Consider the following 21,688-nt stretch of genomic DNA (forward strand, 5'->3'; position numbering starts at 1 on the left):
CAATGAATGAATAAGCCATGAAACTTCCACGGAGAACTCTGAGCTGAGAAACGAGCAAGCAGACATGAAAGCCACTTCAACCGCCCTGTCCCCAGGTCAGCCTCAGGGGACAGGAGCTCCAAGAGGGGCTGGATTTCCAGAGGGCGGCCCATGGCTAGAGTCTGCTTTGAGTTAGAGAGACACAGGCTGTGTTCATTTTCAGCTTTTTGGCGTTGTTATTTTTTTAGTTTTAGCACTAGATCTGAATAGGAAATGGCCTTCATGTGACGATGGCAGGGGTGGAGTTTAACTCTTTTATTAACCCCATTTGGGATAAAGCTGGCTCCCACATTGTGAGCCCACGGTCCTTAAATAGATGACTAAGAAAGGTCCTCTAATTGATACCACCAGAAGAGACCTTTTCCTACTCCCACCCCATCAGAGAAATAACTGTCCTGGGCAACTCTTCCACCTCCTCCTTGAATACATTTCACTTAGGGAAGATTACCCTGGGATGAGACTAGAATCTGCCAATCTGTTTTATCTGTTTTCACCCATTCACCTGCACTGGATTAACAGCTTGGAGGGGGGAATGGGTGGCAAACTCAAATTATTCAAGACTACAGAGTCTTTTCTGGCTTCACTATAAATTGTAAATAAGGAACAGATATGGGAAATGTGCCAAGATGCGATGAAAGCTTTTCAAAAAAAAAAAAAAAAAGATAGTTATCTAGGTTACTCAGCTAAAAAGAAAATTGAGGGGAAATCTGTTAAAATATTTAGATATTTTATTGGTGTTAAAAAGCATTTCAGCTATTCTACCTAACAGATTCTTTTGCAGTAATAAAGTACCACTTGAATGGGATTGTCTTTGAATTGATAAGGAAGATAATGAAACAGTATATTAATAGTGTCTATAAAGTAGGGGTAAAAGGCTTTTTGGCATTGCTGATCAAAATAAGAGGGATACAGCAATTAACTGAAAAGATAAACTGTAGTCAGAGGAATTCTGTAGACCCATGCAGAGGATATTAATATGATCTTTGGTGATTATTTTAAACTTTCTATTTGCAGACAGCAGATATGAAAATTGGAATTTTTATTAGTCTTTCTGATGTAACAGTAAGAAATATCAAAGGGTTATTTTTGACTTAGAAAATGAAGCATTCAATGAAATTTCCAACTTATATGAAAGGAAAATTTTGACAGATGCAGAGGGCAGAAATGGAAAAAAAATAGGCCAAAATAAATGTGTTTTTTAACTGGGCAAATAACCTTGAATCAGAAGTCTCCTGCTTATACCTCTAACCAAAGATCATCCTAAAACTGAACCATGGGATTCCCCCACCCTTATCTCAATCTCAATTCTGATCCATGCACAGCTTCTCAGAGCTGCCAGTCACATAACAGAAACATAGCTGCTCAGGGCAAAAGGAAGACTTGGCACAGGGTGGATCTTCCCTCTGAGGATGATGACAATAGAATGTTCAAGACCAAAGACAGGCAAATATGTCTGTTCCAGGAAGCATCTGGTAGCATCTGGTGGCTGGAAGCCCAGCAATCGGATCCCTGCATCCCCACACAATGGTGCTCAGGGAAACTAAGGTAAGCCCCTGCGCGTCAGTGCTGCACTTCTTTCTTCTTTTTCTTTCCTTTCTCCTCCCCTTATCCTCCCCTCCCTCCCTTCTTCCTTCCTTTCTTTCTTCCTGCTGGAGATTGAACCCAGGGCTTTGTGCATGCTCAGCATGTGCTCTACTATACTACACCTCCAGCCCCTGTTGCATTTTCAAAATGGGCAAACTGTTACTGGCTTGGTTTTCTGAGCTTTCTAGAATGCAAATGTATAGCAACACAGCATTCAGCTTCAAAGACACAAAGATGGGGTCCAATCCCAACTCTTTAAGTCACCTGCTTTGCAGAGCTGGGATGATTTAACCTATCTGTGCAATTTCCTCTGCATAATAATGCTAACCTCATATGTTAGCACTACTTAAATATATGTTTGATCCATAGGAAGTATCAAGTAGGAAAGGTAGCAGAATACAACAGTTACTAATATGGCATTATGTAAAAATGTGGATGTGTAACCGATGTGATTCTGCAATTTGTATTTGGGGTAAAAATGGGAGTTCATAACCCACTTCAATCTAATGTATGGAATATGATATGTCAAGAGCTTTGTAATGTTGTGAACAACCAATAAAAAAAAGAAATTTAAAAAAAGAACGAAAAAAAGGAAGTATCATGTATTTGTTGGTTACTATCTTCATTGTTATTATTAACATCTTAATTGGGAAGATGTTAATGCTATAAAAAAATCGCTTGACAAGTGATATTGAGAATAATCTAAGACTGTTCATGAAAATGTTAAAACCATAAAGCATTCTATGTGTAAGTATGATGGGTAAGGACATCTAATTATTCATTCCCTATATTACAGATGAAAACCAAGGCCCAAAAGGGTACAGAGATTTGCCCAAGTTACACTGGCAATTAGTTCTAAGTCCGAGACTTCTAAGTACAAATTCACCCTGTTATACAGGCTATTAGGAAAAAGAAAGAAATGGCTTTTAGGTACTAACACTTAAGCCATCACTTTAGTAGAGAAAGAAATGCTAGCTGATATTCTGTGGCATCAAGGCTGTGGCCACATTGCCCAAATTGTACTTCATGTCTACAGCCAGGCTGACAGACCAAAATCATCCACTGAGTAGAGAGGGAAAGAGGATCCAATTGCTCCCAGGGAGGTGAATTCCTGTTGCACTCTGGGAGTCTTAGACTTTTCAGTAAACAATCATTTGGGAAGCTTCTTACCATTCGAAGCCTTAAGGATGTGTGAAAGTGCTCAATACACAATTATGAGACTACATATTCCTCGTTCCCTTATTCCATCAATGCCCATCTCAAATTTTGCTACCTAGCTGCACAGCTGTGAACATTCAGCAAGGGCTCCGACCCTGTCTGACCCTCTCCTTCCTTCCTCTCCATTAAGCAACAAGATAAATAACCTTTGTCCTGATTGCTATTTTAATGTACAGGCTAGAGAAGAAATTATAATCTCTATGGAAGGGAAGCATGGTTAGTCAACTTGACATTGCTGTCAGTCTGGAAGCTGGGCATATTGATTTATTCGTTTATAGCTCTGTTTTCCCTGTCACTGGAACCAAGCCCTTCCATCTGTCTCGGCCAGCCAGCAGCATCCAGACATGGAATGAGATACCTGTGAGCACTTGGGTACAGTAATGAAGGGTTTTCTGCGGCAAGATCGTGAATTCCTGTTGCCCAGTGCTTGGGAGTGTGAGGTCAGGGCAGAGAACATTTTCACAAGGCTAAAAAGGTGAAAATGAAAACGCACTGAAGAACCATCTGCTACTTACAAGACTCGGAGGTTCTTGAGCCCAGCAAAGTCCATCTTGGTAATCCTGGTGATATTATTTCTGTCCAGGTCACTGCAAAGGAAAGCAAAATCAGGTCAGATTTTTGCAGGTTACTTCTGGTCTCTTCAACCCAGACTGGCTTGGACTGAGGGGCTGCTGCCTGTCAAGGAGAAGGCAATTGCAATGAGTAATGCTATCCCTTGAGCATGCCCAACGGGTCTCATTGATGCTGTTTGGAAGAAGCCATTCATTATTAGGTAGAGGAGCTTTGTTATATTTAAGTGCCTGACTTCTATGGCCCCTTCTTCAACTACCAAACTTTGCTTTGGATATCCCTCCTTCCCTGGCTTTCAGGTCATGTCACACAAGTGGGGCTAATTCCTCATTTGGATTCTAGGGATCCCAGGAATGGGCACCTGATCCAGGACAGGCTTATAAGTATCTTCAATCCCTCTGATCACAACAATTGGTTGAGAAATGCATACACGACTCATACTAACAATAATTCTGTATCAACTGGGATTGCTGAACTTCAGGTTTCCCCAAAGCCATCTTGCCACCATTAAAAGACAGTGTCCTAGAACCAGAAGATGAAAAAGACATTCTTTGTGCTGTCATATGAGTGTCTGGACCTTCTCAGAAGCCACATGCCTGTGTAGTCTAACATTACATGAGCTCATCTATACCATCACATTCATATTTTGGCTTAAACCAGTTTGAATTGAATTTTCTATCACTTGAAACCAAAAGAATCTTTACTGACTTTGATATATAGCTAGATACCAATAGACAAGAGTGTCCAATAGACAAACAAACAAACAAAACATCTATTTTCCAACTACTTTGCATATTCCCTGAGAGCAAAGATTATCTCTCACTTAATTCCACAGCCCAACATAGTAGAGTATGTCCCTGGCACATGGTAGAGGTAGCTGCTCATCTCATTCCTTAGGTAAAGACAGCTGCATGAATACTCCTGCCTCCACTTGTAAGCTTATGCTCCTAAAAATGGCCCCAAAGAGGAGAATTCTCCATGAAAGCCTCTGGTAATAATATTGGAGTCAAGGATGAAGGTGACATCATGAGTGGGGGAAACCAGGATGAAGGGAAACTGCATATAAATATAAATATTCTATGTTCACTAACTTTATCTATGAGTATGGATGCTAAAGAAGGAACCAAGAATAAAATGTTACAATTCTTAACAATGGATGATTAACAATTAATCTCTACATATTATGCTTTCCACATGAGAAATGTTTCAGAGATTTGGCCCTTGCTGTTTATACCAGGTATCTGTGAATTGGCCCTCTCTGCTCCAGAACATCTATATTCTGTGGCACATCACTTAATAATCAGACCTGTCTGAAAAATGTGTCATTGAGTGATTTCATCACTGTGCAGACATTGTTGAGTATACTTACACAAACTAGAAAACTACAATGTCCTGAGACAGTATCATCTTAAGGGGTCACTTTTGGATATGTGGGTCATCATTGGGCAGAATGTCATTAGAGGGCACATGGCAACCATGGGGCATCTTCCCAGTGATGAACTGCCCTTAGGTCACCAGTTGGCTGGTCAGGGATTCAAACTCAGGACTACTTGGCTCTGGAGCTCAGGCTCCCAAACCCTGACTCTGTCAGAAGAGCCCCACAGCATCCGAGGATTCACATTTCTTTGGCTTTCCTAGTTGGATTCTAAAGTTCCCATCATGCAACAAGCCCCCAGAAAGACTTAGGAATGATACATTTACATAAAAGGAACATGGAAACAGTTTTCAGATTCCAGCACTTTGTCTGAAAAATAATCAGGCTTGAGAGGGACTATTCTCCTAAAATCAGAAATAAAAATCGGGCTGGGGATGTGGCTCAAGCGGTAGCGCGCTCGCCTGGCATGCGTGCGGCCCGGGTTCGATCCTCAGCACCACATACCAACAAAGATGTTGTGTCTGCCGAGAACTAAAAAATAAATATTAAAAAAATTCTCTCTCTCTCTCCTCTCTCACTCTCTCTTTAAAAAAAAAAAAAAGAAATAAAAATCAAGTGAGTCCTCGAGGGACTTCGCCTGGGTACCACCTCCCTTCCTCATCTAGTTTTCCATAACATTCAACAGCCATCCAGGTTGCTTCCTAGCTAGCCTGACGTGGGGAAGCAGCATTCGCCTTCTCAGACCATGGAGCATGCTGCGAAGAAAGAGCAATAGGAGCAGTGGGAAGTCAAGAAGGACTGTGGGAGGGGCAAAAACCAGCAGCCAGGCTGTATGTGTGAGCCCCCAACATCATGCACATTCTTCTCAACTTCCAACTGCACTGAGACACATGTGTGGGGACCTTAACAACTGCAAATATGACAATGCAACTAAAGGTTTAATTATCAAGACACAGCATATAATAGTAGCAACTTGTGCTGATGGATGTGGCACCAATATTTTCAATTAATATTATTATGTAAAGGGGCACAAAATGTGTTGCTGAAATGCAAGGATAAGGCAGGGGTGAGTATCCTGTGGGGCTCTCCTGGCAGAGTCAGTGTTTGGGAACCCAGGCTCCAGAGCCAAGCTGTCCTGAGCTTAGCCACCTGATGACCTAAGGGCAGTTTGCTTCATTTTGAGGCTCTGTTTTCCACTGACAACACAAGGATGATGACCTTGACCTCAATAGCTTTTAAGAGGGTTAAATGAGATGATAGATACACAGTGCTCATCCAACATTTGCTACATACTAAATCATGGCTACTATGATTATCTCATTTACTGGATGTACAAGCTCCCAGCTCTACTCTGAAATTTTGGTTCCTCAAGAGAAGCTGATCACCCTACACCTCAAGCTTTGTGACTTCAAACAAATCTCCCCAAGAGCCCCCTTTATGGCCATCTTCTTATAGGTGAAAAGGGTGTATTTCTTGATTGAAAGAGTGACAGCACCCAAAGGAGCCCCTCCTGCTACCTCTCCATCACAGTGTTTCTATGACATCTATTTCCATGGCTCCTGGGTACAGAGTGGTGCAGGGGGCCAGAGAGGAGGGAAGGGCTCTCCCCACAGCTGAGCTCTGCTATTAGCCTCTGTCTACCTCCACAAATAGAGAAGCCAGGGAGCATGTGGTCTTTGATGGGAGACAGGTCCAGGTTCAAATCTCTGTTCGACCCTCTACTCCCAGTCCCAGCTGTGAATTTGACTAAATCACTTAATTTATCTGAGTTTCCATGGTTGCTGTTACCATCTCCTACGTATAGACCATAGGATGGCGAAAAACCAAGCCTGGCCTTCAAACATGCTTGGCTGGAGATGCAAATTAATTAAATGACACTAATGAGGAGCTGCCATCCCACTCCAGTCCCCACGGCCCCAGACTAGGCTTCCCTGGATGTTTAGCAAGACTTCTTGATCCCTGATGGCCTCTGAAGGAATCAGTACATGTCTGCCTAGGATGAGAAGTGGTCTCACAAGGGGTGACCCAGATGGGGGAGCAAGGATGCCTGTAGATGGGGGGCAAGAAAGCATGCTGGCTGCAAAATGTGTCTACAGTTTTTGTCCTGACACTCACCATCAAAAGATGTAGGTAGAGTCTGTGTACATTTTCCTTGAACCCAAGCAGTTCCATGAAGACTGCTGGGAAAACAAGATTGTGGCGGAAGTAATTCTGCTGGATGTCTGCAGCTAGAGGAGGCAACAGGTGGCTGCCGGGGGGCTGTGGGGCACTCATCATGCCATGAGCACTCTCTCTCTCTCTCAGCACTTGCATTGAAGCCTCGAGCTGCCATGTGAAAAGCAGGAGATCTGGAGATCTTCTAATGAGACCAGGAGAGGGACTCAAGGAGCCCATCTGGCTGTTAGAGCCTTCTAGCCAAGAGGGCAGGCATGCCGGGGGAACACAGCCTCAAGGCTCCAGCCAATCACCAGCTGGCTAACTTAGGAGGAACTCGGAGCTCAAACCATCTAGCTAACCCCCTCATGGTTTCCTGGCCCACAGAAACTGTGGTAGATAATAGTAAAGCAAATGCTGTATTTTAAGCTGTTGAGTTTTGGGGTGATTCATTTTGTAACAACAGAGGTAGAACAGAAAGGAAGAGAAGGCCATCTTCTGAGCATTTAGAAGCCCCATTCACATGGTCTCTATGGCAAAGCTGAGACCCATCTGCCACCTTGGCCATCCTCAGTCCATTGTTACAGTCAAGAATGGCTCACAGGGGCGAAGGCACACACATGTCACTCTGGGGATGAGAACTGGCCCTCTCTGAGGCTCAGGAAAGTAAAGACTGCATAATTAGGAATGCTCACAAGACATCATGAGGAACCACTATGATATTCCTTTACTCATCGTGATAATTATTATCACGACTGAATACTGTGGCAGACTGCGGCAGACTGCAGAGTTGACCACCAAACCATTTTGTGCACACATATAGATTTTATTTCCCAGTTTCCCTTGCACACGTCCCATGACTCACTCTCATCACTACTACATAGGCAGAAGTGCCATACGCTGCCATCAGGCCTGGAGCCATGAAACTTCCTGCCTAATCCTCCACACTTTCTCTTTCCTCATACGGTGCTGGATTCACTAGGTACAGCAGAGGACTCCCAGGATGGCAAAACCATGTATGAGTTCATGGACAGAGACCTCTCCTGCTTGGCCTCCCCATGTACACACATTAGACTCAGTCAAGCTGGGAAAGGACTGCTAAGCCACCGAAATGTGATAGCATTCCATACTGGCAAGGCCAATGCCTTATCTTTCCATCTGTTAAGATCTGGGTGTGAAGTGCCCTCCAAAAGCTCATGTGTAAAACAATGCAAGAAGGTTCAGAGGAGAAATGATTGGGTTATAAGAGTCTTAACCGAATCAGCAATCTAATCCACTACTGATAGGGACTGAGAAGGGGTGGAGTGTGGCTGGGGGAGGTAGGAATCAGAGCAGACTTTGGGTATATATTTGTAACCTGGCAAGTGGAGTCTCTCTCTGCTTCCTGATTGTAATTGAGCTGCATCCCTCTGCCACACTTTTCCGCTATGATGTTCTGTCTTACCTTGAGCCCTGAGGAATGGAGCTAGCTGCTTATGGACTAGGACCTCTGAAACCATGAGCCCTCAAATAAACTTTTCCTCCTCTACAATTTTTCTGATCTGATCTTTTAGTCAATGCAGCGAAAAAGCTGACTAACACATCATCCTTGTTTCTGTCTTGTCTCTGCACAGTTCTGTTTCTCTTCAACAGATAAAAAACACCACAGATCAGCCTTCTTAAGGGCTGGCATGTGCTGAGCCTACACTATGCACCTAGTACAGTGCTAAAGACTTTGGATCCATTTCTCTAATCCAGAGACAATCATCTGTAATAGGTACTATTATCTCATTTTTTACATGAGGAGGCTAAAGGTTAGCTTCTCCTAACTCTGACTCTTAGAAGAGTTGCCCATGAGGTCAGATAACACTGAGGGTGGGATTGAACCTGGACTCTTTGAATACAGAAGTCAAGCTTTTAGCCATCATACGCTGTCCATCTACCACTAGAGCCTGAAGATTTTCTACTGTGTCAAGTTATCTACTGAATGGAGAGAGAAAGAGGATGCATAAATAAATACAGTATGACAGAACAGAATTTCCTACCCCTGCACATTGAAAAAACAAAGGCACACTCCTAGTGGACAGCTCTAGTCAAGATGGCATGTTTCATACTACATCTTGGTGAAGCTGGGCAGTAGGAACACTGAGTCCCTAGGCAACCCATGAAGGAATATCATCCCTGTGGCCTCTGCCCGCATCTGGTATCTACCATGGTGCCCATCATCTGTCATGCCACTCCATAAACAGGCATAGCCATGGTGATCCCCACATTATTTTTTCCCCATTCCAGTCAGAGAATCATAAACCAATGCTGAACCTTGGAACTCTGTGGTATTTTCACATCTGCTTGACACTTTGAGTGGAGCAGGAAGAAAGAGGAATTTAGAACAACATTGGAAAAAAATGAAACAAAATATGAAACAAAAATGACATTTTTTGAGGCATGCCACTCTCCCTGTCTTGGCACAAGCACATTCATACCTTTCTCTTTATTCATTCTGCAACATTGTGCAGAGCCTTCTTTATGCCATGGCATATCCGTGAAGAGGGAGGAGGAAAAGTCTACAGGGAAACAACACAGTGCAGAGAAGGGGGCTTCGGTGGAAAACCCGGGAGTTATGGATTTGGATCCCATCTTCTTAGCTCTGTGGCCTTGGGAAGGACTCAACTTCACTGAGCCTCTGAAGTTATCATTTCTGTTGTGAGTTTTGTAAATTATGACCCAAAATATCAGCTCTGCAGGATAATCCTGAGATGCAAAGGACAATGTGTGAGGGAACAGCTTCTAGACAGTGCTCAGAGCAGTGCATTTTCACCCACTGCCAACAACTGATCAGGAGAGGATGTAGGCAAAGGCATGGTCAGGATGGGCTTCAAAGGGACATTTGTCTATGATGATTCAACTTGAGTTTTCCAACTTTGCAGTGTGGCTAAAGCATTCTCAATCATTGTTTTTTAATAAATTGTATGATATATTCAACACTTTATTTAAAATTAGAGTTTGTGTTTGATGATTTTGACAACTCCAGGCTAACTTAAGTGTCTTGAGCATATTTAAGGCACTCAGGCTAAGCCATGATGTGCAATGGGTGAGGTTTATTACATGCAGTTTCGATTTAGGATATTTTTAGCTTACAATTGATTTATTGGGGTATAACATCACCATAAATAAAGGGCACTATACAGAGAACATACTAGGTTCAGATCAGACTTTTAAAACCAGATCCTCATCCCCTGTACAACACATGAATACAGAATGTCAACTTCTAGGTAGTAGGAAAGACAGCAGGCTCTCATCAAAAGATGAAAATGCACAAGCTGCCACACATTGTTATTGAACCCATTATAAGTGTGCACCAGCAGAGACTGTAGAGAATCCATGCAGGGCATGATGTCTACAGCTTCCTGGAGATGCAGAGGAGGGTGGGCAACATGACTTACGAAGGCCTGTCAATTTAAAGGTCTGTCATTCTCATATATTGGGAGCCATAACCAAGCTGGGTTAAAAACTTAAAAGAATATAGCTTGGTCCTTACCCTCAGGGAGCTTAGCGTCTAGTTGAGCAGATGGATTAAGATACTTAGGGAACAATGTAAGAATTTGTAAAACCAAATGCTAAGAGATGTGGTTGAAATTCCATGGGGAGTGGGCAACTAGGCATGAGAGAACATTAAGAGCAGAAACTCAGAAGAAGACCTTCTAGAAGACTTCCTGAAAGACCTTCTAGAAGAGACAGGGAGGGCAGACACTGTGGCGGGATGGTGACAGAAGAGCGATGGGTGGGAATTACACAGAAATGAAGGGACTGAGGACAAGGCAGGAAGCTCCTGAACAAGGCTTCAGATGTGGTGCTGAATCCTCACCATCAAGACCCCAGAGCATGATTCAGAGACTTGTCTCAGGAAAAAGGCAAGAGGGGCCCGAACCAAGACAGCCCGGAGCCCTGATATGCCACCAGTAAAGAGGGGATCCAATCAAACCAGAAGAGCTGGTAAGGGGGCTTCGGCCTCAGTGTCAGTTATCTGCTCTCCATCCTGTTCCACCCTGGGAGGCTAAATGGACCCGGTGCAGGGCTGGCTCCTGTGCCCTTTTACCTCCCTGTGAGGTGGTCAGGAGTCAGGAAGGAAAAACAGGATGAAGACAAGGAATACAGTCTCCAGCTTCCTTCCTGAGAGTCCATCAGGTTAGCTGGTTTTGCCGCCAAGGTTCACTACTCCTCTTCAGGATTCTCTCAGTTCTCTGGTTCAAGAACACTTTTCTTCCTCTCATCTCTTCTGGATTAGTGGGGGAACTACTCTCCTTCTTTAATCCCTTGTGGTTTCCCAAACCACACTCACACATATGAAATATTCCCTGTGCAAACCAATCTTCCTTGGGCAATTCTAATTCAAGTTTTCCATCTATTTTTTGTTTCTTACTGATACATCATTTATTCAACAAATGTATCTTGGCCAACTCTCAGGAACTGTAATAAATATTAGGACACAGATTAAATAATGCTGGTATGGTCTCTGCCCAAGGAACTTAAGAGTTTAATGAGGAAAAAATAAAGAAGAAATTAGCAAAGACTATCACAACTGTATCACAAGTTGATAAATTTTATTTAAAAAGCCATGAGGTAAATAATTTGGATTTTGTTGGCCATGTTTTCTGTCACAACTATTCAACTTTCTCTGTAGTGTGAGATTAGCCCCAGACTATATGTAACAAATAGGAATGGTTTTATTCCCAAATAAAACATTATTCATAAAAACAGCCTGGAGAAGGCTGGATTTGGATCAGGGAATGTAGTACACTCCTGCTCTGTGTTAGGCCACAGGCAAAACCAAAGCTTCTGGATAATATAAAGGAATGAGCATGGAATTATAAGGGTCAAGAGAGGCTTCTAGAAAAAGGTGGCCTTTTAACTAAGACCTGAGAATGAGTTGAGCACAGCCAGGTTCACCTGGAAACAGGCAAGTGTCACCAGGGGAAAGGGAGTAGATTGCTTTTCCCCAACCAGCTAACATACTCTTTTCCCATAAGAGGGGTTCCAATCACATGCTTACCCAAACTCTCTGTGGGGGAGACTCACACAAGACACTAGCCATGCTCTCTGTATCCCAGAAGTAAGGAAGTTTCCCAACTACCTATTGAGCCCCAAGAATAGCACAGATAGAGCCAGACCAGGGCAGCTTCAGCAGCAACAGGAGCCGAGTGCCTTTAGGCTCATTATCTCCTCCTCCTACTGCATTTCCCTGGTAAAATTCCTGCTCTTTTGTGCCATAACCGTTGACAGTCATCATGATGTTGACCAGAAGAGGCCATAAAAGGAGCAAAAAAGGCAGGGTCTATATTCTCCACCATCCCCGGAAACCTCAAAAATACCCCCATTGGCCTGTCCCTCTTCCCATTTTGCTTACCCTACACCCCTGGCACACAGCCTCCAGTGGAGAAGCTCTCAGAGCCATACCTCCCTGCTTCTCCTATTTTTTGGCCAAGGACAAAACTCCCATTGCAGCTTGATCAGTGCTTGGGTTCATTTATTGGAGAAGACCCAGCCCAGGTGGAAATTGGTAATAGAGGGAAAGAAACCATTCTGGGTAAAAGATACAGCATGTATAATAGACCAGAGGTATTGCCTTAGGGTAACTGCTCGCTGACTCTTGAGTTGTTCAAGCACGTTACATGGAGAAGCAGGCACCTCCCTCCCTTAATTCCTGCCTTTCCTATCTTCCTCTACCCCTTCCTCCCTTCCATCCTGTTTTGCTTCCTAAGACAAACCTTCATTACGCACCTGCTCTGAGCCTACCTTACCTTATTCTTATGGCCATAAAGATTGTTAAACAAAGAAGCCCCTTTCAAGGAACTTTTGTTCCCTTGGTGAGTGCGGCAGAGAAGTTTCAAGGTGGTCCTTCTGGCCATCACCATCCCTTCTAGAGTCTGGGAAGGAGATACAGAGTTGCTTCTAATAACATAATGCAGCAAAGGTGCTGGGAGGTCCTCTTTGGGCCACATTCCTTGTGATCTTAATGTTCATCTCGCTAGAGAACTCTTCCCTTCCAAACTACCATGAAGCAAGTGGCCACATTAGGGAGGCTCATGTGGCAAGGAAGTGAGAGCAGTCTCCAATAACTGCTAACCTGGAGCTGAAGACAGCCTGCAAGAAGGTGAAGCCCTCTGTCCACAAGGCACTGAATTCTACCAACAGCCTTGGAAGTTGATGCTCCACAGTTGCACCTCGATATAAGACACAATCTCAGCCATGAGCCTAAAGTGGCCCCACAAGACCCTAAAGCAGAAGCCCTGCAGACCGTGAGGGAGGGATGTGTACTGTTTTAAGCTGCTGGGTTTGTGGTCAGATTTTAGGCAGCGAGAGACAAGGACGACAGTGGGCGTCAGGCAACCACCAACAATGTAACCACAGATCACAGCAGGGAAATCAGCTGGGAAGTTTCAGGGAGAGAGGACGAGAATGCAGACAGGTGAGGGGAAGGGGAGGCCTACCTTGCTGGCAGTAAGGAGGAATTCTCTGGGAGAGGGATCCTGAATCTGAGACCAGAAGGAAGAGGAGCCACCTGAGGGGAGAAGCTGAAGGGAGAGGTTTCCAGGGGAGAAACAGAAACAAAAGGCCTGAGGGTGGAAGGCATTTGAATTGTCTTAACCACCAAAAGGAGGCCCAGGAGACTGCAGTGGAAGACTCCAGATAGGCTCAGAGAGGCAAGGGGCATCCAGGCTGGGGCACCCTGGGGCTGACAACACACCTCCCCAGGGGGCACCAGAGAAGGGATCCAGCAGGAAAGGAACTGGCACAGGCTCAGCCTTTCCCTGCCACTGATGAACTCCTTCAACGCCAGCCCGTTCCAGAGTGCAGCAGTCCTGTGCCAGGTGGGTCTCATGCTGCCCTTAGCGCACCTCATTTAATTCTTCCCTCTACAGCCATGGACAGTTATGGAGCACCTACCAGATCCAGGACCAGTGCTAAGCACTCTGTCAACACATATGCTCCTGTATTTGCTGACTTTGAAAGCCCTCCGTGTCCTCTCTCCACCCATCATATTGTTTTTAGGGTTTGAACTGTGTGCCCCCTAAGGATATTAAAGTCCTCATCCCTGTTAATGTGAACGTTGCCTTATTTGGAATTAAGAGTCTTTGCTGATGTAATTGGGTTAAAATGAGGTCATTAGGGTGAACCCTAACCTTAAGGAAAAAGAGTCAGAGACACAGGAAGATCACACCTTGTGACAGTAGATTAGAGCAAGACACCTGCAAGCCAAAGAGCACCAAGATTGCTGGCCATCCCCAGAACCTGGGCAAAAGCAAGAAAGGACCCTCGTGAAAAGACCTGGAAAACAGAAACAACCAATTTCAGGCTTTGTCATGGCCCAGTGTGTCCTTGCAGCCAGTCCAACCCACCCAAGGATCTCCCTTCCAGGAGATTCTGGATCCCCAAGTCTCTGCACAATTCACTTGGTCTTTTGTCACATTCTCTTCCACCTCATATGTTGTCCCTGCTTCCTGTGTGGGTGACTCATCTCTCAGAGGACTAGAGAGATCACTACCACCCTTCTCCCAGACACCTTGGTGGCACATGGAAAATATCCTTGCTGGTCTCCTCAGGGAGGTAGGGCAAGAGGTTTTTTCCCAGGCTCTCCAAATTGTGGTTTTGTTTTTGGTGATGATGGGTTTTGTTTTGTTCTGTTTTATATTTTTAATATTTCACATTTTGCTAACCAATATAGTCAATGTTTTCTAGAGTAAACAGGTACTATTCACATACCTCTTACCCCCACCCCCCCAGTACCACCACCACCACATACACAGTGGTGGAGATAGAAGTGTAGATAAAAGTATTTCAGGGGATCTGAGACTCTCCCCATAGCTGCAGTGACGAGATAGAGAAAAGCTATTTGAGATTCTGGAGATTTGGCCAGCCAGCTAAAGATGATCCCTGTGGGCCCACGGGCAGCTCTCAGGGCTGCTCAGATTGCCCTGCCCTAATAGGTGTCTTTCTGTCTGCCTCTCCTCTTCCCAACCCAAAGTATCTGATGCCACCCGCTTGCCCACCCTTGAGGGAAGACAGAGCAGCATATGTTCCAAAACTATGCAATTCCAGTACCCCTGGTCACAGGCAGCTGGATGGTGTCCCTGTGGATCACCCTCACAGGGCTCCCACCTCACCCACCAGGAGGGATTATTCGAGAATTCTCTATGTTTGCACTGCAGTCTCATCGGTTACATAACCACATATAAGTTTAAAAACATATACACGCATTCGAGAAAGAAACGGCTGAATTTGATTTTGAAAACTGGCTTCACACTACCACAGTTGTTTGGGAACTAAGCCTCCCTGGGCTAAGTTTTCGGCTTGGCAATGCTCTTGCATATATAATTTTACACCTGCAAATGTTTGCAGCCAGCCCTGTGCAGACAGTTACCTGCAGGGAGAAGAACCGGCCAGGCAGAGGGGCAGGCTGGATGGATGGCTGAGGCCCTGGTAAAGGCTCTGCCAGGAGGAATGGGCATGGTGTCTCTATTTTTTCTTCCCTTGCAGAAGGAGGGCTCCCTGTCACTGTCTTGCTCAGGTCAACTTCAAGCTCCAACACAAAGTGGCCCATGTGGAACATGACAAGCCCTTTGCTGGGGGCAGCATAGTAAAACCTACAAACTGGAAGCCTCTGGGTGAATTCTGACCCACAGACATGTCTAGTCTGGTTTGCACTGTGATTTTCACAAGTGCAAATTAATTGCCAATTTTGAAGTATTTATTATACAAACCTGGAATTCTAGCCTGAATCCCCCCCCAAAAAAAAAATCAGATGATTAGATAACTCTAGGACTTCATGGCCACCAATATGCTGGTGCCAAGAGGCAAATGCACACACTGGATGAGGCATATGCCCTGGAATTCACCAGCCATTGATCTGCTGCCATCTCTCAGGTTATCTGAATGATTCTTATAAGCATTTGGATTCGAGATCTCTGTTATACAATGCTTAGGCAGGTGGGCCCTGCGATCAGATCTTACCAGAGAGTGGTATGGCAAGTGGTTCCAAGCAAGTTACTTAGCCTACCACTAAGCTTCTGTTTCCTCATCTTTAAATTGGGCATAGTAATAATACCTTTAGGATGCTGTGAAGATTAAATGAGATGATACATACAGAGTGATTCAATCCTTTGCCTAGTCACATATTAAGTATTCATATACTATTACCATCAATTTGCTGATTTTGGGGGTAAAATGTGAGCACAGGTAAGTAAAAGGTAATGGCAGAACCTTGTTACCCCATTAACATTGAGGGGGCAACTGGTCCAATCCATAGCCCTCCCCTCAAAGCTCTCTTATCCCCTCAGGCACATCCTGCAGAGAATTCTCTCCTTATGACATCTTCAGGATATCCCAGTCCTCACTCTCAGAAAAACTAAATAAATAGGTAAAAAGTCCCCCCAAAGTCTTCACATGATGACTTAAGACAACATTTTTTTTCCGAACCATAACCCCTAGATGATGACCATCAATCCAAAGGGTTCACCCTTGATGGCCCTCTTTATCTTGTCTAATAACCTCCAACCCTTCCAGAGTCTTCTCAGAAGATCTTTTTGCCAAACCTATCCTCATACTACCTAGGACAGCAAGTGATAAAGTGGCTCTTCAAATAATGCAAGTCACAAACAGAAATCCAAGAAGAGATTGGGAAAGGGCAAGAAATGTCAGGAAGAGGACACAGCAGGAACAACACTAAGTGTTCACCAAAATGTTTCATTTTTCTCCTGGACAAACAGCAAATTTCTCACACCCTTTGCATTTAAGTGGGACCACATCACTGATTTATGATTAGAATAATGTAGTTGGAAGTAATATATGCCATTTCCAGGCAACACCATAAAACACCCTGCACAGCATTGCCATCTTCCTGGCATGGAGAAGCCATATGTCAAAATGGTGGTGTTCCACAGTGAAAGGAGCTGGGTTGATGAGTAATTTGTCTAGTATGAACTGTCTCCAATACCCAGACCAATTGGCCTGAACTGGACTACAATATCAGGAAGAAGGCACAATAAAGTTTTATTATGTTTTGCCATTGACATATCTGAGCTTATTTTTTCCTGAAGCACAGCCTTATCTGTGCTGACCATGACACCTGGAAAAATACCATAGTGGGAAAGATCATCTCAGAAATTGGGCATTCATGATCCTTCGCCCTGCTCTCTAATTCAGAGCACGGCTTTGGAAAGTTATTTCCCTATCTTTAAAAGGAGGACAATATAGCAGTTGACCCCTTAGTGTCAAATCTATTATTTTCATTGGCTTTGGACTCCAATAACACACATTATCTTAAACAATATATTTTTTAAAGTAGGTCTCTGAACCCTAGTCACTAGGGGTACAAATGCCACAACCAGCTCCATCAGGGCTTATGGAAGTTTGTGCTGAATGAGAAGTAATTTTGCAGGAGCCTGTGTGCACTGTCTAGCACATCATGCCAAGCACTGTGTTAAGGGCTTCACATTCAGAGCTTCTTTTAATGCTCATCTTCAGTTTATGAGGTCAAGGCTATCAGTTATCCCATTTTATGAATAAACAAATGGATGCACAGAGAGATTAAGGCACTTGTCTTGGGTCACAACTGGTGAATGTCAAAGGAGCACCTATTTCCAGGTAGTCAGGGGTCAGTGTCAGGAAGCTTAGCAACCAGAAATAAACATAGTCCTGAAAGGGAAAAGACAAACTGAAATGACTTGGTTAGAGAAACTTAGTAATTTACCAAAAATTTTAGCCAAACTAGTGAATTCCAACTTTCTGGGACCGAAAGCCATATCTTATTTGTTTGCAACCCCAAGGGCATAGTACAATGCCTGGCACACAAAAGGCACAACTATATGTCTGCTGAATGGCTGCATGATCTGTGCTTGTATCAACTGTTGTAACTGAGTTACATGAGCTACATTTGCTCTTTGCTGATAATGGTTTGAGATCCAAAGCCAATATCAGTATTTTATTTATACCATTAAATCTGGGTATCAGGACTAGAGTGACCATACAATTTATTATTCAAACTTGAACACTTGGGGAGACAAAGAGGATGTTGTTAATAATAAGATCAGGAAAACAGATATAAATTGGGACTGTCCTAGGTAAATTATTACCAATGGTCACCTTAGTCAGAGCCACAGAATACCATGACAGAACTACTGACATAGGATTCACAGAAAGCCTGGTGGCCCACCATGTCTTTGTTCTTAGGAAGTCCTCCTTCCTGTCTACTGAAGCTTCCAGCCATTTCTATATCTGTGGCTATTTGCAGGATACATCGTGGTTACACCTCTAAGCGGTGCATACCTCCAGGTTCAACCAGCCTTAAAGCACACATGCTATCAACTTGTAATAGAGGTGCAGTAATGCCTTGAAGAAAACAGGAAGGAGCAGCCAGAGGAATGCAATGATTGCTGCAGGAATATAAACATGGATTGCATTGAAACCAACTACATGCTTTCTATAAACACTAATAAAGTGAGTTCAGGCTGAGCTGTGACTTTAAAGGAAATTCTTCCCCCATAAACATGTCCTGCCATGCCCTAATAACTCTTTAATTTGATGCACATTTGGGAAGGATGATGCGAAGTAATCACAGAATAATGTTAAGGTCTGTTGCAAAGGAATGGGGAGGGGGGATATGATGCAACTTGGAGCTAATGCCATCTACCAGAGAGTTGGCCCAGCTGCTCATTTCACACATGGAGGGAATTTGCTGAGTGACACGCAGGAAATCAGAGACAGGTCTCTGCAGGTTCAGCACGAGGAAATTCTGGGTGTCATCTGATGGTGCCACATAAGACTTCTGGCAGGACAATTTCCAGCCCACCTTCCCTTGGTGGGGATGGTGGGAGTGGTTCCTGTTGCACGTGCTCTCTCCACTTCATAGACCAAAGCTCTTCCTGCTTCAATGATCCCATAAGCTCGCTGAGAGCAGAGAAAGCTTGGTACATATCTAGGCGTCATCTATGGTGCTGCTCAGCCCTGTACCCCTGTGAGAAGGCAGGACGGCACAGAGTCATGATAACTAGGTGGGGGCTGTAGCATCAAGGCTCACATCCCATCTCAAAACTTGCTAAGTGTGTGGTTTGGGCAATCCACCCTTCTCACCTGCAAAATGGCTCAATGGTCCTGGCTGAAACTCAGAGGACTTTGAGACAATTAGATGAGATAATGTAAGAGAAAGGATTTTATAAATTTGAAAAGAGTTGTACAAATGTGCAAAATCAGTACTGCCAAGAAAGAACATAAATAATGATTAACAATAGTTCTGCTATATATTGAGTTTCTGCAACTCAAAGTTCAGGCACTATTCATCTCCTTGAGTCCTCCCAGCAATCCTATGCATTTATGGGGAACTGAGGTCCAGGAAGGCTAAGTAACTTGCTCTGGTTCACATCTTTTAAGTATAACCCACAGAGCAGTGATTCTGCAGGGAAGATCTGGATGATCTGGACCCTACTCTGTGCTCCTACATTCTCAAGGAATTAGAAGTACCACTTTTCTCCTTCCTCAGCTTGTGAGCAATGAGGGCAAGGGCTGAGTGAATGGCATCCCTTCCAAGTCTCCAGGACCCAGTGAAGGACTAGAGAGTTAAAAGTTTTGACTCACATGTCTGTAGTTCCTCCCCATCCCTAATCACTTTTACTTGTGGACCAACTCCTGTCATCCAAGCACAGCGGCACTTGGCCGAACCCAGCTGGTGCTGAGTTCCATCCAAGTGCACAGCACTGGGCTCCTCCAGCCTCCGTGGCTCTCCACCTTTGCCAAGAGGAGCGGTGTCAGCCCCAGGCTCAGGCTGTCTGGAAATGAAGCCTCACAGCTCATCAGCAGGCAGGTCCTCTGCACCCACCAGGCTCCCTCCAAAGCCCCTGCCTTTGCCCAGGCAAGCCTCCCACCCACGATGCCCTCTCCCACGGATCAAAATGAACTGCAGCTGTCAGGAAGCTTGGCCCAGGAATCAGGACCTACTTCAGCAGAGTTAAGAACCGAAAGGAATGGAATGTCGTTACAGTGTGACAGTGGGACTGGGTAGGCCCACCAACCCCGTTCATGTGGGAGCCACTCTCCACCATCTGGCACTGATAAAATGCCAAGGGACAGGAATCAGGCAGGGAGGGAGATGGCCCGTGTGATTCTCCAACTCCTGCTTCATGTCCAGCCCCATGAAGGCCAGTCTCCTTTCATCATCCCTGAAACCATATCTTGCTTATTATGAAATTTTAAAACTTCTCTGATTATTCCTTAGAGAATCCAATTTGTTTCCTTTGTAAAGAGGAAACAATTCTCTCCTCAGTTTGGGAGGTGGGGACATTCCATTTATCTTGAGGGGGGAAATCTGTTTCCCATTATGAATCACGTTCTATTTGTAGGTCTGTTTGTAAAAAATAAATCTCTACACTTTACGTAAGGAAAAAAAGTGCTCCTTTTACTCTCCTACAAACATCCATAAAGGCTCACAGGAGGAGGCTCCTGCCCTCTTCTCAGCCATTGTGACAGGACAGGATTTCCATCCCTTGCTTTAAAGAGGAAAACTTAATTCTCTAAAAATCACCATTATCCCTGAGTCACCAGCATACCTGACAGAACCTACCATGTAATAAATCACCCAGTCAGCTCTAGGGCTGGGGGCCTCGTGCCAGCACAGAGACAGCCTGGGGAGGAACACAGTGAATACACACAGCCCTCCAGAACCAGTTCCTAGGGTAGGGGTCAGCAAATTGTGATTTGTCAGATCACAGATTCAGCCTATTGCCTGTTTCTGTATGAAAATGCTAAGAACCATTTTTATATTTTTAAATAGATAGAAAAAAATCAAAGGATAATATTTCGTGAGACATAAAAATTACATGAAATTCAAATTCCAGTATCTATAAATACAGCTTTCTTGGAATACGGCCACACTGATCCATTTCTACAGTGCCTATGGTGAATTTTACTCTATGTGGACAGAGTGGAGTAGTTGTCACTGACACAGTTTGGTCCTCAGAGTCGAAATCATTATGCGTGGCCCTGAACACAAAATGTTTGCTGACCCCTGATCTAGGAGCTCCGATAGTAAGAGCAGGGTCAAACACAAGGAAAGGGTGGTCATCACAATAGCCAGAGGAGGGGCAGCCACCACCTCAGCACAGGGGGCAAAACAGAATGGCTAGAAGGGTGGGCACAGGGGACAGACTCTGGCTCATTCTGCCCTTGGTTGACAAAAGCAGCAAAATGACTCAGGAAGTTATTTAACCTCTGTGCCTCCATTTTCTTAACTGAAAAATGAGGATAATTTGTAACACAGTCCTCTGGGGTTGAGTTGAGAATGAAGCAACCTCATGCCCATGAGATGGCTGGAACAATACCTTGTCCACTGTGCCACTCTTTGCCCTTGCCACTGCTTGCACAACTGCTGGGGTGTGGTTCGACAGTACACGTGATGGAGACTGTCATGCTAAGTGCAATAAGCCAGTCCCTCAAACCAAAGGCCAGATGTTCTCTCTGATATGTGGTTGCTAGCTCACAGCTCTCTGATACGTGGATGCTAGTTCACAGTCTAGACTGGGAAGACTAGAAGTTCACTGGATTAGACAAAGGGGGATGAAGGGAGGAGAGTGAGATGGGAATAGGCCAGATGGTAGAAGAAATCGGACACAGCTCTCCTACTTTCATATATGAATACAGATCACACACAACCACAAGAATGGGAAGTTATACTCCATGTATGTATGATATGTCAAAATAATTCTGTCATGTATAAATACAAAA

The 21,688-nt window shown here is 44.3% G+C and overlaps 1 protein-coding gene across 1 annotated transcript in view; it reads right to left on the minus strand.

Annotated features, from left to right (window-relative positions):
• Window positions 1-21,688, minus strand: part of Slit3 (slit guidance ligand 3) — a 562,044-nt gene that overhangs the window by 513,048 nt on the left and 27,308 nt on the right. The window contains exon 2 of the mRNA XM_077797769.1: window positions 3,357-3,428. Coding sequence (XP_077653895.1) covers window positions 3,357-3,428 — 72 coding nt within the window. The remainder of the gene's footprint in view (window positions 1-3,356; window positions 3,429-21,688) is intronic.

The sequence above is a fragment of the Urocitellus parryii genome, chromosome 1 (assembly GCF_045843805.1).
Source record: "Urocitellus parryii isolate mUroPar1 chromosome 1, mUroPar1.hap1, whole genome shotgun sequence".
Taxonomy (NCBI): Eukaryota; Metazoa; Chordata; class Mammalia; order Rodentia; family Sciuridae; genus Urocitellus; species Urocitellus parryii.